The 20386-nt window shown below is 43.3% G+C and overlaps 1 protein-coding gene across 16 annotated transcripts in view; it reads right to left on the bottom strand.

Moving 5' to 3' along the window:
- The window catches only part of MCF2L (MCF.2 cell line derived transforming sequence like), a 1277242-nt gene that overhangs the window by 762717 nt on the left and 494139 nt on the right, over positions 1 to 20386 (bottom strand). For 3 of the 16 annotated variants that reach the window (XM_086934399.1, XM_086934403.1, XM_086934391.1), the window contains exon 1: positions 15532 to 15792. The exons of the other annotated variants lie outside the window; for them this stretch is intronic. In XM_086934399.1, the coding sequence (XP_086790525.1) occupies positions 15532 to 15622 (91 nt within the window). In that variant the 5' untranslated portion in view covers positions 15623 to 15792. Of the gene's footprint in view, positions 1 to 15531; positions 15793 to 20386 lie in introns of those variants that run through there. 16 annotated transcript variants of the gene reach the window in all.

The raw sequence follows: 20386 nt of genomic DNA, 5'->3' as shown, positions 1-20386 counted from the left end.
AGGTACATGGAGTCCATTTTAAGGAGAGAGCAATTAGCCTGGGGCCCTGAATAGCAGGATCCCAGGCCAACTGTGTCAAAAACCAGCTAAACACCAGGCAAAAAGTTTGGGGGTAACCATAGTCAGATATCCACCTTCCTACACAGTAGTGTAACAAAAAAGTGAGGCCAGGAACCTCCCTTATATATCTTTCAGTCTAAGGGCTAGAAAGTGGTAGAAGTCTCTGGAAGGGTCTGGGGGCAGGGGCTTCTGGAAGTGTCCAGGGAGTTCTGGTAGGTTTCCTGCCTTCCCTGACCTAGCTGTCACAGTGACGAGAGACAGGCCGTTAAGGCTACAGTGGGCAGCCCATCACAGCTCATCCCAGGGAAGAAGGTGTGAATCACCACTCCCACCTCCCAACCCAGGCAGGCTATCAGTATGCAGAGGGGAGGGGGGAGTCTGCAGAGCCTAATCTAAGTGTAGGCAGGAAAAGGCCCACTTTATAAAAGTGGGATCCCTAGCGTAGTAGTGCCCAAACCCCATATATCATTGGAAAGGGTTCCCCGCTCAAGTCCAACAAGACCAAACATGACAGACTTATTAGGTCCCTGTCAGAAGTTATCCCATAAGGGGAGGTTCCCAATGTTAGCCTATGGAGGATTAAGCCTTACTGCGTTAGCAGTGGCTTGTGGCAAGTATGCCAGCCTCACAAGGTTTTAGGGGAGAGCACTTGCACCTCAGCACTGTTCAGCAGTGGTGAGGCGCCCAGAGTCCTAAGTCCAACAAAATGTAAGGTAAAAATGGGAGGCAAAAGGGCAAAAATTTATGGGAGACCACCCTAAGGCTGACAGGTCTTACAGCCCTTAACTGGAACTGCGATTCCAAAATGCAAACAAAACTTAATACATCTTTTCAAGGATAATGTGGGCAAGCACACACGCTACAGGGTACAGTTGGGCCCGTTCATTGTGGATGTAGTTGTTGTTTATGCCTTGTGAACACTCGAGTGCCCACACAATATTAAACAAGGTCACTGAACAGGCATTTTATGTTTCCCTAATAAGAGCACAAATCAACGCAGTTTAGAAAAATACATACAAATGCTTTGAAAACGATCTTTAGTTGCTGAATATTACATTTATGATCCAACTCCTAAAACTCCACTTTAAGGGTTTGCTACGCAACCATTACACCCCTGCCATGCCCATTGCCTTCCAAAAACATAATCAGTAAACCAGTTGTTACATATTCACATGTACTTGAAGACTGACCTATGCTCATAGAGAATCCAATCTCCCAAAATAGTAGCATCCGCAAGAGCTTACAAACCGGCTTGTGGGCAGACATTCCCTGATGATGATTGACAGAGTAAGGACTAGTGGCATTTCTGCCTGCAGGGCAGACTTACAACAGCTGACAATGCAATAGCAGAGCCAACTGTCTGCTATCGTGATTTTGTAACTAGTGGGGTAAAGAGTCTTTCTGTGGGCACACGGGGGAGGGGCACTTCCATAGTTAGTGAACACACATAAACCTAAATGTTTGCTGGTTTGCTGGTACTTTACAGGATGCTTTGCACACTGGAAGGATGCTCCTGCATAGAGCAGGAGGAAGCGTCTTTCCGTGTTGGGATAGAAGGAGGGACTGCCCCTGAATTTACGTGGGTTTGGATTCACGTGCACATATAGGATATGTAAATTCAGACTTTTTATAATTGGGGGTAGCGTTTGTAGAACCGCATATGACCATAATAGTAATGGCAGGAAATATGTGTTTTTGTATATATCAGATGTAGAGAAAAGGCTGCTACTTTATACACTACAAAACAATGTCCAAGCAAAAATTACATCAAAAGCTCAAAAGATGATAGAAAGAATGGTTGCAAATAGTCCGAACCACTGGCAATCGCTCTCAATAGCGTTTCAAGATATAACCGTCCCGGGCTCACTGTGCGTAGGGCTGAAGGCACACTGGTGAGGCGTTATTAAAAAGAAACCAGATGAGGATTGCTTGTGTTCCTGCCTAGAGGGGAGCTGACCTGGCAGTTCATATGGGAGCCGGACCAAGGCTCATTGTATACGGCTGGTTCCTGTCTGAGGTGGCATGGTGGTCAAATGAAAGTGTGGACTGGATTGTGGCACATAGTAATTACTAGTGGCTTAGATTATTTCAAGTAAAGAACCCATCACTTGTTTTTCAAAGTGTGACACTCTAGGTGTGATGAGTGTTCACAGAGGTTAGACCCTTGTTCACAGTCCTTTTGGTCTCAAGTTGTTCACTACTGACGAGGTGTGGTTAGGCCAAAACAAGTCGGAGGTTGCCTGCATTCTGGCTCAGAGCGTACGTGGCCTGGCAGATCAGCCTGGCAGTTCAGTTGCTACTGGAGCAGGACCAGGACCAGGAATGATTGTAGAAGGCTGGTTCCTGTCTGAGGCGGCAATGTGGGCAAAAACATGATGGACTGAATTGCGGTTAGGAGTAATTACCAGTGGTTTCAATTAATTCAAGTAATCAACTTATCACGTTTGGTTTTCCTTCTTTAAATAATTGTATGCAGTTGAACTAATACAGTGCCATTTACAGATCACAATTCCAGCATTTACAGCTCACAACTCACAAATCACATTTACAGCTCACAACTCACAATAATGCCAACAATGCTGCAATACGGCAGAAAAAGCCACTTTATGATGGATAGTATGCTCAAGGTGGTTTAATGAACACCGCATTATGAAAGTGCAAGCATAATGGCTACAAACACAACAATACGCCAAGGTGGTCTGTCATGTGCTAGGGCCTCCATAAAGACTAGAACAATAACAATATGGCTTGGTGGGCCACTTTATGCCAGGGTGACAATAATACATGGAATGGCCACAGAATGCCAAGAAGTGCTGGCATAATACCTGGAATGTCCACCTCAATCTCCACAGGTATTTATGTCACATTAATCTCCTCGTCTCTCAAAAACATGCATTTTTGTTTTTTCGTTGACCTCTAATTTCACACCCAGCTCTCTCCTGAATCTCCAAGTCTCTCTCTTATATCTTTAGAATTCTTATCATCCCACAACTATTGTTCCTTATTTGTATGCTTTTGTAAGGAAACAGGCTTTTTGCAGCCCTACCCCACTGTTTGGACTGATGATGCTGCTGGTTTTTTGACACTGAAAGTGCACTGAGGCCTGCTACCAACCCTCAGGACCAGTGTTCTAACCCCTTACAAAGAGTATTTCGAACTGGCTACTCACAATTGGCAGAGACTGCCTCACATGCTCTGTGTACCCTGAGTAACAATTACAAGGGACTTATAAGTAAGTCAGAGTGTCCACCCAGGAGGGCGGCAGCACCAATTGTGCCACCCTGTGTGTGACAAAGTACAAAATGCCTCCCAGCCTGCCACAGCACACTGGAAGGGCAGTAGGAACACTGCTAGTTCGACTTTGCTATTAAAACCAATGGCAGAGCTCTCAGTTCCCTTGACAATATTTGAGTCTCCCCTAAGAAAGGTGTATCGAGCCCTAAGGCAGGGGCTGTATATTATCAAGTGGGGTAGATTTTTGTATATATATGTCCTAGCAGCAACACTTCCAAATTGTTGTTTTGCTGTGGGAAAGTTAGTAGTCCCATTTGCTAACACAGAGTTACCGGCTGACCACTCAGCCCAGCTAACTTCTGATTGTGACTAAATGGATTGGTACAGTAAGTTATCAAATTCATTGTGGCATTAAACCAGACTTGATAAACAAGCCACATTTAATGTCACTATTAAAGAAATTCAACTTTTAAACAATTGCCACTCAGTTTGTTCAGTGGTCACTGGCCGTTAGACAGCTTTCTGCTCTCCTGGAGAGTGGTGTGAATGAATTCCAGGCTTAGGAACAAAAGCAGCCAGCTACATGGGGAGGTGTTACCTGCTACCTTTGCAGGAAGCCATTCAGGGTGTTAGCCAAAAAAGTGAGCTTCTAAGGTGAAGCCGCCACTCTTGAGAGGTTGCCCTTGGTTTTGGTAGACAGGCTGGCGGCAGGCAGGAGCAGAGAAGGGAGACCATTGCCAAAACCAGTTTTCCAGTGGGCATATAGTCCACAGGTAGCTACACCCTGGGGTGGGCTACCAAGCTTCTTACATCCGACAAAGGGTTCAGACGTCTTGAGAGTGGGTATTAATAGTGCTCTCTGGGATTACCGCACAGCCAGGAAAATTGTCACCAAGAGGGAGGGAACCAGGTAGCCCATTGGCTAGTGACCGCATCATTCCCCTAGGATTCTTTCTGGGAATAAATATGGCACCCCTGGCACCCAGAACCTCAAATCACAATTGAACTGGAGAAAGGACCGAAGGAGGACTGCCCTGCTGACCACTGGGCTTGGCAAAGAGAGTCTGCACTGTCTGCTGGACTGCACCTCACACACCTTTGCCTAGCAAAGGAAGGACTGTGCCTGAGGCTCCTGACTTGTAAAAGTTGCTCCCAGGCTCCAGACCAAAGAAGTGACTCCAAGGGTCAGTCAGCTGACCCCCTGGAATCAGCACCAGGGCCATCAAAGCTGAAGTAGCCCAATTCAGCTAGACAACAGCCACTTCAGAAGAATCATCACTGACTGCAGGTGGGTGCTCCAAGAGACTGATCCTCAATGGTCAAAAGTTGCATCCAAGTCAGCCATACCTAGGAGTGCCGCCGGTGTCTAGATTGGTCACCTAAGAGGGATACCTGCCTCCACCAAAGTATATCGCAAGGACCGCTGTGTAGAGACAGGTAGCCCGGCTGCAGCTGATCATCTACTGTCTTAAAGAGAACTTTTAGGGACTCTGGCGTCTGTAGCCAAAGTTGCCCTACCTGACCCGTGGATCAAAAAATAACCACAGAGGAATGTCCATCGACCACACCACACAGCACCCAGAGCATCCTTGACCATCATTCATCTCCTGAATCCGCAACAACAGGACCACTTTATTGAAGTCTATGGCGGGCGTGCTGTAAAGTTTGGAACTGGGCTGGAAAATGCTTAGGTGGCCAGGCACCTGTCCACATGGTCCTCACTGGCCCTGCAGACCTTCTCCCTGTTGGATTTGGTCACCCAAGCTGGGCTGCAGTATTTGAACTCAACTCTTACAAACTTTTCAGAAGTTTACAAACTTTATGGTTACTAATGCATGTTTACGGTTAAACTGAGTTTTCTTTAAAAATCTATATCTCCAGAATCTCTGGCGGATATTCACTCTCTACTACTCACTCTACTACGCTCTACTACTCACTCTCTACTACTCTCTCTCTACTTTCTCTACTACTCTCTACTTCTCTACTTTCTACTCATTCTCTACTACTCTCTCCTAATCACTCTCTACTACTCACTCTCAACTACTCTCTACTACTCTCTACTCACTCTCTACTTTGGCCCCATTAATTCAGAGCTTTGGCTTCTGCCTCACATCCTATGCCGACGACACTCAGATTGTCGTAACAGTACATAAAAATGAGACACCTCCCACTGCACAATTTCAAAACTGCATGCGCACCATCAACCATTGGATGACCACCCATTGCCTCAAATTAAACTCTGATAAAACAGAGATATTGATCTTTGGCAAGTTACTACCGAGCTGGAGCAACCTTTGGTGGCCAGTGGAGATGGGCGAACCCCCAAAACCGGCAGCGAAAGCCAAGAACCTGGGGGTGTGGCTGGATCATAAACTCTCTCTTATTCAACACACCAATGCTACTGTGTCAGCCAGTCATTTTCTCATCAAAAAGATTATGAAGATTCTTCCATACATCCCGGCAGGATCTAGAAAAACGGTAGTAACAGCCTTAATCCAGTATAAACTGGAATATTGCAACGGATTATTGGGAAATGCACAAAAACAATGCCTAAAAAAAACTTCAAAGTGTTCAGAACTCAGCGGCACGACTTCTACTCAATATCCCTAGAAACAATTCAGTCACTGCCGAAATTCGAAAGCTGCATTGGCTCCCAGTGGATCAACTGATCAAATTCAAGGCACTGACTTTAGCCTACAAAGCCCTTAACAAAAAAGGGCCGATCTTTCTTCAGAACCTGTTTTCCTGGTACGACCCCCTCAGACACCTCCGTTCCTCCGGAACAAAACTTCTGCAAGTTCCAAAAATCCACACTGTGCAATAGGGCGGGCGCAGCTTTCATTTCTATACCTCCAAGCTCTGGAACTCTCTTCCTTTCAAGCTTAGAAATGCCCCCACTCTCATCACCTTTAGGAAGGGCCTGAAGACCTGGCTATTCCAGAACTAGCCGCCAGTGCAGACCCCCTCGCCCTCCATAGCACCAAGACACCCACGGGTATACGCGCGCTCTATAAATCAGAATAACATAACATACTACTCACTCTCTACTACTCACTCTCTACTGCTCTCTCTCTCTACTACTCACTCTACTCTCTACTACTCACTCTCTACCTCTTACCTCTCTCTACATCTCGCTCTACCCTTCTCTCTGCCTCTCTCTCTCTACTACTCTCCACCTCTCTACGCGCACACATATGCACACATAAATATGTATATATATATATATATATATATATATATATATATATATATATATAAAAACACATATGCATTTATATATGTATGTGTGTATATATATATATACATACATACATATATAAACATAAATACACATTTGCATATCTATATAAATACAAATATAAATGCATGCATACATATATGCATACAAATGCATATTATGCACATGAAAGTTTAAAGAACACTAATAAAAGCAAAGCTAAAAAGCCACCTAATTACAAACAGAATGACTTTAACTTAATCGAAGGCGAGACCTATTGCTTTTTCAATGCCCTATTAACAAATGAGAGTAGGAGGCGCCTGTGATCTGGAAAGTGGTTGGGGTTTTGAGCCCTTCCAGCAAAGGAGGTGGCAGGGCTTATGTAAGCAGTTGGGTGGGACTTAAAGCCCAGGGTGGCTTTAGCAGAGCCTTCTATCCTACCCGAAAATTCGTTCTTACTGCACAAGCTGGAATCCCACTCTGTGCAGGAGTTTCCCAATGCTCGATTTCACCATGTAATATTGGCCCTTCACCCGGAGACTGTTTGAAGAGACCCGATACCGGTCATACAGTGGATCAGTGTCAGTTGGAAGGTCGGTTCTCTTTGTAAATATACTGTGTAACAAATACAGCAAAGACTCCTAGGGCAGCCGGATTTGCAATGATTGGCTAGCACAAAAAATCTAACACCTCGCCGTCTCTAGCAGATATGACACAAATTGTCAATTTACTATCACTATTGACACCAGAAAATGTATTCAATTTACATTAGCAAAGTCACTGTACATTATAAAGGATGTTGCAAACCTTCAGGGGTCATATAGAGGTACAAGTTGAGTGCTTCCAATGGTGAAGGAGCTCCAAGATGACTTGAATATCCTTCATAATGTACAATAAGGAGGTACTTTATCCCATGTAATATGTGAATCTCTTTCTCTCTCCTGCTCAAAATTCATTGCATAGCTGACAAGTGGCCCCGTGGTGTGTGGGAAATCAAACAAAACTAAATGTCCCAGAATGCAAGCTGGTGAGGGTAAAAAAACAGGGCTTGCTGAAGGTTTCACACATGATGTGGGCTGCTTGGCAGCAATGCTTATGCAGCCTCACGGAATCCGCAGCTCTAGTTCAAGTAAGAAACAAACAAAAAATATTTAAAGGGTGGAACAGCCCCTTTGTTTGCACTTCTATCCTTCACCCCGGAAAAAAACTGGAATTTCTTTCTTGGACAAAGCTACCCTTCTCATTCCTGTAGACTGCCTAGGACAGCTTGCATTCCTTCCCCGAAATGAGGGAAGTTAGAACACGGGACCCCAAACACTATCCCTGTGAAGCATCAGTTTATTTTACAAACTTTTTCTGATACACAGAAGCTGTTTGGGCTTGCGTGCATCAATCCATGCCCCTCAAACACAATGACTTCACAAGTCGCTTGTAATAACAACTTACAAGCAACTAGGTTAATAATGTTCTTATTATAAGAACGTTCAGATGTCAGAATGTGCCTGTAATAGGAAAGTGAAATAGATTAACGGAGAATCGTCTCACACATTATATCGATGTATCACGAATATTATCAGTGAAAATATTCTGGCGCACAGCCTCAAAGAAGTGTGCAATACGTCCAACTCCCAGTTCACAGAAACTAAGACTTGGGATGTAAATATGGAGATACTTTTATACAACTAACACACAAAAACACATTTTAAATTAGTAAATACTCACAGTTGCAACGCTAGACTGTTCACACAATGGGGCCTGAGCTATTTATAATGAGAAAATTGACTTTGCCCGCCCTTTACTAACACAAAGCGAAAACACAATGGCTGTCTAATGCAGATCGGACTGGGCGTTTCCATATCAGATTTTTTAGATAACAAATGACTAAGTAATTGATTTCCCATTTAGATTGTTTGTAAATGTATCTTCTGTAATTTTTGTGAAAATATGTCATTGATCCGGGCCTCGTTGCCATACTTTGGTCACTGGGATCCGCCCTTTGCGTTGCTATGATTACCTGAGATGTATAGGATAAGTCGAAATGACCAGAAAGGGTGCGCATCATTCATGTGAAAGCATGCATACATTTGCTATGCTGAATGCCATTTGAAAGAACAGGAAGTACGAGCATCAAGATGGTTAAAAATAGTGCCTAGCTCTTTGCCATCTGCACTTTATTGCATTTCCAGTTCTGCTGCTTTACAATCTACACAGGCATGCTAATGCTATCTCGTGCAATGCCACGACAGCACACCTGGTTACTGCAGGAATAGTCCAATTCGCGCAGAACAATAAAAAAACACGCACGCTATAGACTAGCAACTCAGCCAGCGAGAAGTGAAATGATGGGGTCTTCCAGGTACGATCCAGGAAAATAGGTGAAAGGAAATGGATTTGCAGGAGTTAACAGCTAAAAATTAGAGTCAACATTTTTAGAAATAGCAAATATGGCTGACTACTGCACCTGTGATATCTTTGGACAGATTTATAAAGAGCAGAGAAACAACTTAAGATATCAATAAAATAAAAACGATGAAGAGCAAATACATTAGCTGGAGCATCTGCTTCAACTTTCAGCAATCTGCTCAACTGTGAGCCCGACTAGAAACTTCGAACAGGTCAAATTGGGGGAAAAGGCACTTTTGCGCTCCTTTGGGTTTTGTGTAACTGTGAATGGTGCATTCACAGTTACACTCCGATTTGCTCCAGTCCATGTAAAGAACGCATGCTTGCATCGAGAAAAACACATGAAAAAAGTCACTTTAAAGCAACTGCAAATTATCTGAAATCTGTAGCTTAGAAGTCGTTTTACGGATGTAATGCAGTTTGTGACAAACCAATAAATCCATGGATTAACTAGTTTTGCACTGTTTGTGATGCATATGTATTAATAAACTGAGCAAAAGTGGATGAAATGTATTCGTTTCATACATTATGCTGTAAACACGTAAAACGGGGCGAAGTCGGTTTGGTCAATAAATGAAATATGGACTGGTCTGGTTGGTGCAAACTCTGCTTGTTCAATTCTTTTTTAGCTAATCATCAAAACTGCTGCAGAAAAAGCAATGATTCCATTTTACAGCACTATAAAATTTAGTGTTGTCTGGCCGTTGGCCCCTTCTATTTTATCACAAAAAGTGAGGGTCATACAGTGCAACATATGCACAGGAGTTAGTAGCTAAATATGCACCATCCCGTCGACAGGCGCTCTCCACTAGTATGGTAGTAATCCTCCTGATCAGCAACTGGCACTCAGCACTAATGTGATAGGAATCCTACTGTTGTAGTCTGTAGCAAAATACTGTAAAGTAACGTGGGCATAGTTACATTACATCCTATTACATACCTAACATTATTGTAAATATTCCTCTCTTTCAAGCCATTTTCCAGGCACAGGCATTACCAGCAGACAGAAATATTTGCAACTAGAGACTGACTACTTACTGCACGCGGTCCTCGGATATGTTTTTAATCATAAACCAACTAAACAAGCATTGGCAAAACCAATGGGTCTCACTGATGCAAGATCTACTGGCTTCGTAAATATGTTTTAACCATGATGTGACTGCTGGTCACCATGGATAAAAGTTAGTGGGGAAATGGAGAGTGGAGTGTCAAAGTGCAGTGTTATGGAGTGGAGTGTCGTGGAGTAGAGTGAAGTGGAGTGGAGTGTCATGGAGTGGTGCAGAGTATTGTGGAGTGTTGTGGGGGAAGAGGAGTGTCAGAATAGAAGGACATAGATCAGAGTGGAGTTGAATTAAGTGGAGTTGAGTGTTAGAGTGGAGTGGCATAGAGTGTAGAGGAATGGTGTAGAGCAGAGTGGCATAGAGGGTGTGGAGTTGAAATGGAATAGAGTGTTGTAGAGAAGAGTGCTGTACAGCAGAGTAGACTGTTGTAGAGTGGAGTGGCACAGAGTGGAGTAGAGTGGTGTAGAGTTGAGTGGCGTAGAGTAGACAGGAGAGGCATAGAGTGTCATGGAGTAAAGTAGTGTTTTGTAGAATAAAGTAGAGTAAAGCGGCATGGACTGGTATAGAGGCAGTTGCGTATAGCATCGTACAGTTGAGTAGTGTTGTAGAGTGGCATAGACCGGAATAGAGTGTCACTAACAACTTGCTTGTTCCGGATTGTTCATAACCAAAAACACGGCCATATAACACAGGGTAACAACGGGCTGTAGAAAGCGTGTCAGCATGTACACCACTGCAATCTCTGTAGTGTGTGTCTCGCTGTACTTGTGTGTAAGCCTGCACATTGCTGTATTCTCTGCAGTGTGTGTTGCACTGGATGGTGGAATCTCCCAATTTAGGATGGCTGCTACCCGGGTGACGTCAGCGCGTCATCACCATAATCAAAGCACACACATTCACAGGCACATTCACCACTATATATAGATCCTTTATCCGTCACCTTGTGCCCAACCGCCTCCTCTCCTCCACTGCAAGGGAGGAAAAGGTGGTCCTGTAGACTCCACAAGTCCATGGGACCAGGTAAGTGCAGTCACTCACTGCACCCGCTTCTCTGTCCCCCTTTCAAAAGTTTGAGGCTGTCCAGGGGGCAACACATTTATTGTCAGAGGGCTGACCATGTTTACATATGGTGCAGCCATTTAAATGTTCTTCACAGCACAGACCAGAGCAGTGCGACCTATATGCGATAAAGCTCCTGAAGATCAAGGCCCCCGCGCAACACTGTGCATCACATCAGAAAAACAACCTAACTTAAGGTACCACATAACCCGATTTTACCAGCGATGAATTGTTCGACTCTTGAGCTTTCCTTTTTTTAACAATTGTTTTAAGATGTGTCAATCAATCAATCAATTACGGCATTTGTAAAGCGCGCTACTCACCCAGGAGGGTCTCAAGGCGCTGGGGGAGAGGGGTATGTTACTGCTCGAACAGCCAGGTGTGTAGCTTCAATAGGGTCAACCAAAGTGAGCCAGCACTACAGCTCCCAGAATGTACTGCCCAACCCTGTGAGTTAAAATTCCTTCTCACATCTGTGATAAACACAACTACGATAGAGCAACATAATCCCCACATACAAACCTAACATTTTGTATATTTCATGCAGAGATTTAAATAGAAAACTTATCAGGTAAAAGGTGACGTTTCCAAATGACTCAGTGTCATTAAGGGCACCATTTTTGGCCCTGGTCTGACAATTATTTTATCTATGCTTTCTGGGAGTTGTAATTATGATTCATCTCAAGTGAACTAATTTGACAACATTTCAAGATTACAATGGTTTGTAGAAGGAAGGACCATAGAAAAGCTATTTCAGAGGACATAAAGCCATCTGATAAACTTGAAAGTAAGCAGCATACTCTGCCGTGGTGTTTTCTTAGATTTGTGATACTCGTGTGTTTGGTACTCTCCTAGTTTCCACATTGAATGAAGTCATGTTGGACAAAAGGGCCTGACTGAGAAAACAAAACTAGTCTGGTGAAAATGTTTAAATCAACTCCATATTGCACCGTGATGGTGAATGTAGTGAGTGTGCATGACATCCCTCAAGGAGGATGGGCAGGGGTTTGCCCCCTTCACACCCCATGAACATTTTTGAAAAGCCTCAGAATGACTAGGACCGTACACATTTTCAAATGTGCTGCCTAATACTTCCAGGGCCTAATTACGGCAGGCCTTCCAAAACTAATAGGAGACACAGCAGCCTACAGACTATCCAGAAATGACAGAATGACCCATCTACCCTGTGTGATACCTAGCCAATAAACCTTTGCATTACGAACCCATGTGCATAGCAGCCATGTTTTTCAAGTCCATGCGTGATGTGCCGCTCCAGTCCAGATTTTTGGCTTTGAATTTTGGGACTGGTAGTTCTTTTAAAAAATGAATAAACAAGACTACAAGTCCAAGAACTCAAGGAGAAACCCGGAATGAGTACTAAATTTGAGCCGGTGGTTGCACACCAGCGCTTATTTTTTCATTCATCAGATATTGATCGACAGCAAGAGAGAGAAAAACACACATAGTGAAAAGACGAAAGGAGAGAAAGATTGAAAAACTGGCACAAAGGGATCGGCCAAAGTGAAACAAAGAGACAGCAGTGTCTAGTGGTGGATTAAAGAGGCCTCGGATGAATTCAAATGTACGCAGACTTAGTCTTTGACATGAATTTTTAATAACAGCGCCGGAGCAGAGCTTTGGGCACCGGCACGCATTGTTTTACAAATTAAGCACTGCCTGGACTGGAGCAGCACATCACACATGGACCTGGGAAATGTAGTAGTGCTGCAGGTTTATAATGATAGAAGCAAATCTACAGATTTAATACTCGAGTAAAGAAACAAGTGATCCAGCGTTTTCTGGTCCCATTTGCTTACCATTGACCCTCCTATAGACCATTTTCTAAAATAGAGAGGTGATGGGAGTTAGCAGTAACATCAATCATATTTTAAAAAAACAGTGCACCCCTTTTGGCAAAACAATGAGGACCAGAAATTGGTAGCTTGGGTTGAGAAGATGTATTACGAATTAATGATCAAGTTAAATTACACCACTTATAGCACCATGCTATAAAGATTCAAAATAACAACTGGGATTCCCAGACGTCTGAAGAAATTAAGGCGAATTAATATTAAATAAACAAGCAATTCTGTAACAGCAATGTAGAACAGTAGCATCAAAAGCTTGTGCTCAGAGAATACTCTAAAGCTCTCTTTTCCCTGTACATTAGTAATCAAGAATGTCAAACTCCTTAGAATGGGCTGGGAAATGCACCTTAGCAAAACAGGAAAGTTCCATAATGGAACTTTCCTGATTTGCTGAACAGAAGGAGATCCAGTAGGCAAGTGTTAGCATCTCAGGAACTTGGTCTAGAGCTTTTTATGGGTCAGGAATCTCTCAAATTCCATTCAGAATATAGTAAGGACTTAAGGCAGGTGTCTGCATAGAATCTGCTGGGGCAAAAGATAGGAAGGGATCTGCAAAGGAATCCTTTGTACTTTTTCAAATCCCAAGGCTGCAGACTGCAACATTGCTGGTTTGACCCACACTGGATATGGGAACGACATCTTTCCCTCAGACACAAGTAGCTGGTAGCAATTGTAAGACGGTTCATTCAGTTAGAGATCTGTTTCTCCATGTACCTTCGTTAAGGACCTTTTCTCAGGCTCTTCCCCCATCTCGAGTATATTCATGTATCTATTCTACAATTAACAATACATGTGAACACTTTCAAGAAATGTCGAGTTAGCAGAAAAATGAAGTCAGTATTTTATGAAATGCAGCATGGTGAAATATAGGCCTACTAATGACAAGTTAAACGTTAATTTCAATGCTGCACATTTAGTATGCAGATGGACAGTTAAACACACGAGTATACGTTTCTAATGCCTTAGGGTTTATACTACATGTAAGATTCAATAAGTAATTCAGTAGGCAGCTGTAAGTATAAATAAGAACTACATTTAGATCAAATATATGGACTAATAATGCACACATTACAGATCTTTTATTGCTTTTAATAGGATTACATTCTAAATATATGAGGATGGTTTTAATCACAGTTTCAGTTTCATACGTTATTCACCTAAAGTAGCACGTTAGAAAAGTCACATCTCATCTCTATGGCGAGTGCATGATCTACTTAATTGACGATGGTTCCTTATCTATCACGCTTAGTTATAGCAAAACATTTATGTAAGTTCTCCAATCTTATAGTGAAGGCACTCTATAATAATGCCAAATGCAACACTTACATTAGTTTGTTAAACCACACATGAAACATGTGCTAAGTGCACTTTCATAGTATGTTTCTTAAATGTATGTGACATAAAAGGTCGGCAACCTTTGCACTGCACCACAAGCCTGCCTTTAAGTATCATACATTTTACTGGGCAATGTAGTAACTACAAACTATCAGTGTAAATGTAAGAAATGTACTATAATATCAGGCCGAGCCAGGGCTTATAATGGTTGAGTCCTGCTGGTGCTCAGCACCGGCAGTTCTAAAAAGCAGGTGCTGAGACGGGTCCCTATCGGGTTCTCCATTTTTTATCTCACCCTCAGGATGAAAAAAGTAAATATTAAATATGCTGCAGTGCTACCCTTCACTGCCTTTGATGTAACTTCAAAGAGACTCATTATAGTTATTTCACAGTTCCACCATTTCAAAAATGAAGCCTTTTCAATATGCAAAACATTTACAACAAGCCATTACTATTGGCTTTGTCAATGGTTAATACTACTTGCTGTATTATATATATGGATCTAATGACATAAATAGCAAAACATTAAGCTAAGTATAGATTTTCAGCTAATACATCAGTCACGCCTCTTTGAGAGACCCCCCCAACCCAGTTTTTAATCTCACTTAAAGCCCTGGACAGAGCACCTAAGTTTACTAGTTCCGCCCACAAGTAGTTCATCCAGTCAAGGCTCTTTGTTTGCATTCAGGGTGTTGTAGTCCCGTTTTATAACTAGACCAAGTAGCAACACAAGTCCCAGAATGCAAAGGGAAACACTTTAAATAAATTAGTGCCTTGCGGGTGAAACTGGGAAGTCTGCGACCTCGGAAAGACACATCTATCATATCCTCTGCAAATTATGGTGAGGGGCCACTGAGATTTTAAGTTACGGTCACCACCAGGTCCAACCGTGGCTTTCTTCTTTGCCTTGGGGGTCATTGTAGTGTTGTGTTTCCCATTATAAATGCAGGACTAGAAGAGCTAGAATTCAAAAACACACAACTTGATAAGCTGCTCACATCTGACAAACCGAGACCTTGAGCTCTATGGGGAGGTCCCCATCAACGCAACCTTCAACAGCCTCGAGCAGCCCGAGGGATCCCAAAACATGGGGCGGAGGGGATGCAGCTTAAGGAATCACCGCGGATAATGCCCCCTACAGCAGCTCTATAAGTTACAAACGATCTATGCGATCTGCCCTCAACTCCCACGGGACCATTTAATGTCGTACCTATTTACGTCTTTCTGATTTGGCGTACAGGGCGACCCCTGGTAAAATGTTTACTGCTGCCACTGAAAGAACAAAGTTACTTACTACGGCGCACATCCGCGTCCAGACACGCGCAGAGCTCTGACAACCAATGGAAGCTCTTCATCTCCTCCACCGAAATCCGTGCGCGCGCCATGCCCTGCAGCCAGCCCTTGTGTGCGGGACGGGAGCTGGCATGCTTCCCCTGCTCGCGGCGCCCTCAGCAGCAGGAGCGGCTCTCCTGCCGGCTGAACTTTGGTCCTGGAGAGCAGCAGGTGCAGGGAAACCAGCTGGTCCTCCTTCCCGTCCCTCTAGTAACAACGCAATGTGTCACTGCGACTCTAATTGTCCCCTGTAGAGCGAATCCTTCCCCGCCTGCTCTGTTTACCCGCTGCCGAAGGCGTGTGCTGCAGGCCCAGAGCGGCTTCTGACTCGAGGGCACAGGCTGTGCATGCTTCTGAGACGCACAGCCCTAGCAGCGACTGGCGTGTGTGTGATGGGTGGCTGCACACAAGGGCAGGATCCACGTCGACCGGACCAGCCCCGTGTTTTCAATTAACAAATCGGTGTATTCTGGGGGACGTAGTCTCGTTTCAGTTGAGTCACAGGCACGATTACACCTGAAAATAATATTAAGCAAAAAGAAAGTCCTGGGCGGACAGAGTTGTGTCCTGGTGACAATGGGTTATGACCCTAAATCAGAGGTCAGTGGCAGGGGTTTGGGAGAGAGGGGTAGGTTGCTCTGTGGCCTGATTCTGTTTAGTGATATGACAAGGGTCAAACGTCACACAGTTTCTCCTTATGCGTTCACTTCCTTAGTATGTCATTTTCTCCTCTCCATTTTTTTCAGTTTCTGTTCTCTTCAACTTCTATGTCACTTACGTGTATTATTCCCACTTTTTGCTCATGTCCAACTCTGTCACTTTCTTACCTATTTAGGGCAGTTTTCTTCTCACCTCTACGCCCCTCCCAACTCCCAATTCTTCACACACCTACCTTTTTTACTTTCATGCCCTCATTATTTTATCTTTACATCAGATTAATTTGTTTCATGTAGTGTGTCATACCACACTTCTGGCTCTACTCTCTCCATAACACGGTTCACTAATACCTAATTTAATGAAACTCAAAATAACCTTCAATTCTTTCAATGGGCAAGTCAGCCGTGCCGAGAATCAATCTTGTGACCTGCAGATTACCGCCTATTTCAACAGCAAGCATGCAACTCACTGAATCAGCCTCCCAGATATACCTGCTAGATCTTCTATAACCTCAACTTTTTCATGTCCTCACCTCTAACTAGGCTAGTCTTAAGTTCATCTTTTAAAATGTTCTTCAACTTTCTTTTCCTGTTTGGTCTCACTACTTTTTTTTTTATCCGGTTCCTCTACATCTTTATTTCTTCCTTGCATTCACTCACCTCCATCCCTCTGTGGTCCTCACCTGTTTTCTGTTTATTCTGCTTTTGTCTTCTCAGGCTGTCAGGTTCCTATCTCTAGCAGTATATCTTTCACCCCCCCCCCCCCCCCCACCCCTTGTTCTCTCATCTCTAGCAGTCATCACCTAATGATTTCTCTCCTCTGTTTATTCCAATCCTCCCATTAAGCCTTTCTCTTTTGTTCCTGGGCCAGGTGGTTGTTACTGTGTAGTATTTGTGGTGGGTTCTGTTGTTCACTACTGTGTCCCAGCCCAGGGGTTCAGAAATTAGTTCGCCCCAGAGTTGCTCGTCGGCTCAAAATTCCAGAGCTGAAACAACCTCCCTGCCTATTGCCAGTAGTAACAGTGATGATGAGGATAATACTACTTTATCGTTATTACTATTGTCAGATGGCAAGGAAGTGTATACGTTCATGTAATGAAATGTAAACTTTATATTAGCAGGGGAGAATCTATTTAATCATCGGTCCTTTTATTGTGTTTCCAAACAGCTTAAGAATATTTTTTTTTTTTACCAACGCGAGGAATCAGTTAGTGGAACTCTAAACGTAAAGTTCTGAGCCAAGCCAGTTCCTCCACACCACACTATCGCAGTGGGGAAAGGCGATAGGATACGGTGTGAAATACTAAAGTGTCAATATTGACTTAATGTGTGGCCTGTTTCACCAACCTTTCTAAAGCTGCAGAAGAAGTCAGTGAGTAGTGGTTAGTTATGCCATTTTGTTCTTATTTCATTTAATACAGTGAACTCTAGCGATTTTTGGATTAGAATACGAAAATTGTACAAAACGGAAATTTATTTACACATGCCACCAGCTGCACTGTTAGCACGTTTGTTTCTCACAATGAAATCTCTCCATTTACCACCAGTGCTGATGGAACTGGCTCAGGATCCAGGCCATTTCCAAGACTGAATTTAAATGGGTTTCTGGCATCAAGTAACTTTGCTTGCAAGCAGAGACTGTGAGGAGAATACTGCAAAGAACTGGAAAACCTGAAACTCTCCAGCAATTTGTCCATCAGCATCTCTGCAGGCTCAGATCACTTCGGTTGCCTTTGACACTTTCAAGAAATTTGCCAATATTCTCTGTGAGTATGACTGCGAACTTCATCAAGGTCTCTAGCATCTGCCTTTTTGATTCAGTGCATTGCAAAACTGTGCAAACTGCAGATCTACATATTTTCTCGCGGTTTTTAGAGAAGACAACCTGCTTCATACATCATGCAGAATGACAGGCGGAACACCAGTGTTCCTCATCACTGAAAGAGATTTCTTCTCTATTTTAACAGTGGAACTCAAGGCAAAGCGTGGCTTTCACAGGTATACCAAGCACTACACCCATCTTTATGTGTATTTCCAAATGATTATGCCCAAGCGAAATAGAACTGCAGTTATTCACTCTTTCTTTCGTTCTTAAAAATCACATTTTGGATATTTTTCTATATTTATAGAATATACTGCTAGCATCTAGTTCTTAATATTGTTGCCTGAGTTACCATAATTTGGAAGACAGGACCTTAGTGCAGCATTCCCCAGCCAGGGTGCACACCTCACCTGCTGCTTCATTCCCCTTAGCGCTTGAGGGGGAAGTTCTTGAGGTGGAGGTCTTCAGCAAGTCAGTTCTAGGACAGGACCCTGCTTAAATACACTGGGCTGGCAAGGATCATTTTCTTTGGGCGAGGCAGCAGCACAAAACCCACCCTATTTCTTACCCTTATCAACTGGTTTGTGATTATTGTTGTAATGCAAGTGTTAAAATGTTTTATTTTCTCTTGGTCTGCATTGAAGCGGAGTTACAGGGCAATCCAAAGGACTTTGGTGTGAAAAATAACTACAAGAGAGAGCTCATACGGCCTCATGCCAATATCATGGGAGCCTTTACGACAGGACCCTGGGATGAAAGTGATGGTGGCCAGTTATTCCCAAGGACTGTTGTAAGCCTGAGCAATTGGGGGCTTGCCTGGTAATGCTTCTGTTCTTGGCATGAGTCATTTTCCTGGACTAAGTGGTGCAGATGTGGTGTGAGCCCCCCAAGATTCAGCACCAGATGAGTGTATTCCTTGTCCTCATTGGCGAATCAGGCAGCTGGCTTAGGTCACACCACCTGCTGCTCTTGGATCACCTATAAATTAACCCATTACTGTACCAAATAAACCTGCAACATAGCTTTTTCCCAACGAAACTGCTGTGGTCTGATGCATTCATGCACGTATTTATTCAGTGTAACTTAGTGCGTATGTGTGTCTGGCTATGGGATATTTGCCCTAAAACAAACACAGCATTATTGTCTACAATACGTGTGTGTTGCATTCAGGGCCCGAGCAACAGCAAAAGTAATATAAGGACCCAGAAACCTTTACCCTGCATGAAACCATTAAGACGAAGATCTGCACACAAAAACACTGGAGTAGAAGTATGCGGTTTTTTGGATTCTGAAATCTTCCAAGCATACTCCTAGGAAGCTGCAACAGTGGGACATTACCCGGAATAATCTCACCTGTAAGCAGTTATGCATGAGAAAAAGTACATCATGTGCATAAACACTTATGTAAATGTTTATCAAAAAGCATTTACACAATTTACATTCTTTAGGGAAGGGGGACTTTCCACATGAAGAAACCTCTTCCCTTGCACACACTACTCCCAATTTTGGCGATAACTCTTCCTCGTTTCCAATCTGGATACACATTTACTCCCATCTTTAACAAGAATACATCTTCCCTATATCTGAGGTGTAAGTGGTCTCTAAAAAAGTTTGTGACTACCCACAAAGTCACAAGCTTGCATGGAATTCATGCTCCTGAACACAGCCTAAATGTAGATTTACTCATATCTAGTTTTATACCATAATGGTAATCTGCATTCATAAATCATCCCATGCGTGCACCAAAGTTCAATTTCAGTACGCAAATGGACTTGTGAAGCAGACTCCTAAATTTGTTTTCCCATCCTTCCAGTTTAGACACCTGCCAAATCTAAACTGGGAGAAAGACAACAAATACACATAGAAAAAGATTTGTGAAATTGGTCCAAGGCTGAAACCCTGGAAACTCTCCTTTTAAATTTGTCTAAAACTACGAGTTAAGAGTCTTCTTTCATGATTCACTACCTGATACTAAGAGATCAGATTTGTTTTCTCTGGGTTCTTAACTAAATGCCACGCTGCTGCAACTCAGGATATGTTGCCTCTAACACTGGTGCTTAGAGTGATCTTTTCTGCACATAGGTAAAGATCTGGGAAAAGCACAGGGAGAAAGAAGATAAGGAACAGGGACAAAGTGTGGATGCAAGCGGTCTAGTGGAGGAGCGAGAGAAAAACAAGGAGGTAAACCTGGAGTCCTGGTAGCAAGAGTTTGAGTCAGGCGGGGGAGAGGTGGATGAGAGGGAACCTTGCATATCTAATCTATTCTGAGTGCTGTCGTTTATTTTGCTTCCACTGATCTAATTAGACTGTGGGTTTACAACCTTTTCTGTAATAAGAGC

Source organism: Lissotriton vulgaris, chromosome 8 (assembly GCF_964263255.1).
Source record: "Lissotriton vulgaris chromosome 8, aLisVul1.2, whole genome shotgun sequence".
Classification (NCBI taxonomy): domain Eukaryota; kingdom Metazoa; phylum Chordata; class Amphibia; order Caudata; family Salamandridae; genus Lissotriton; species Lissotriton vulgaris.
The sequence above is the reverse complement of the archived record's forward strand: the minus strand, read 5'-3'. Positions and strand labels throughout refer to the sequence as shown.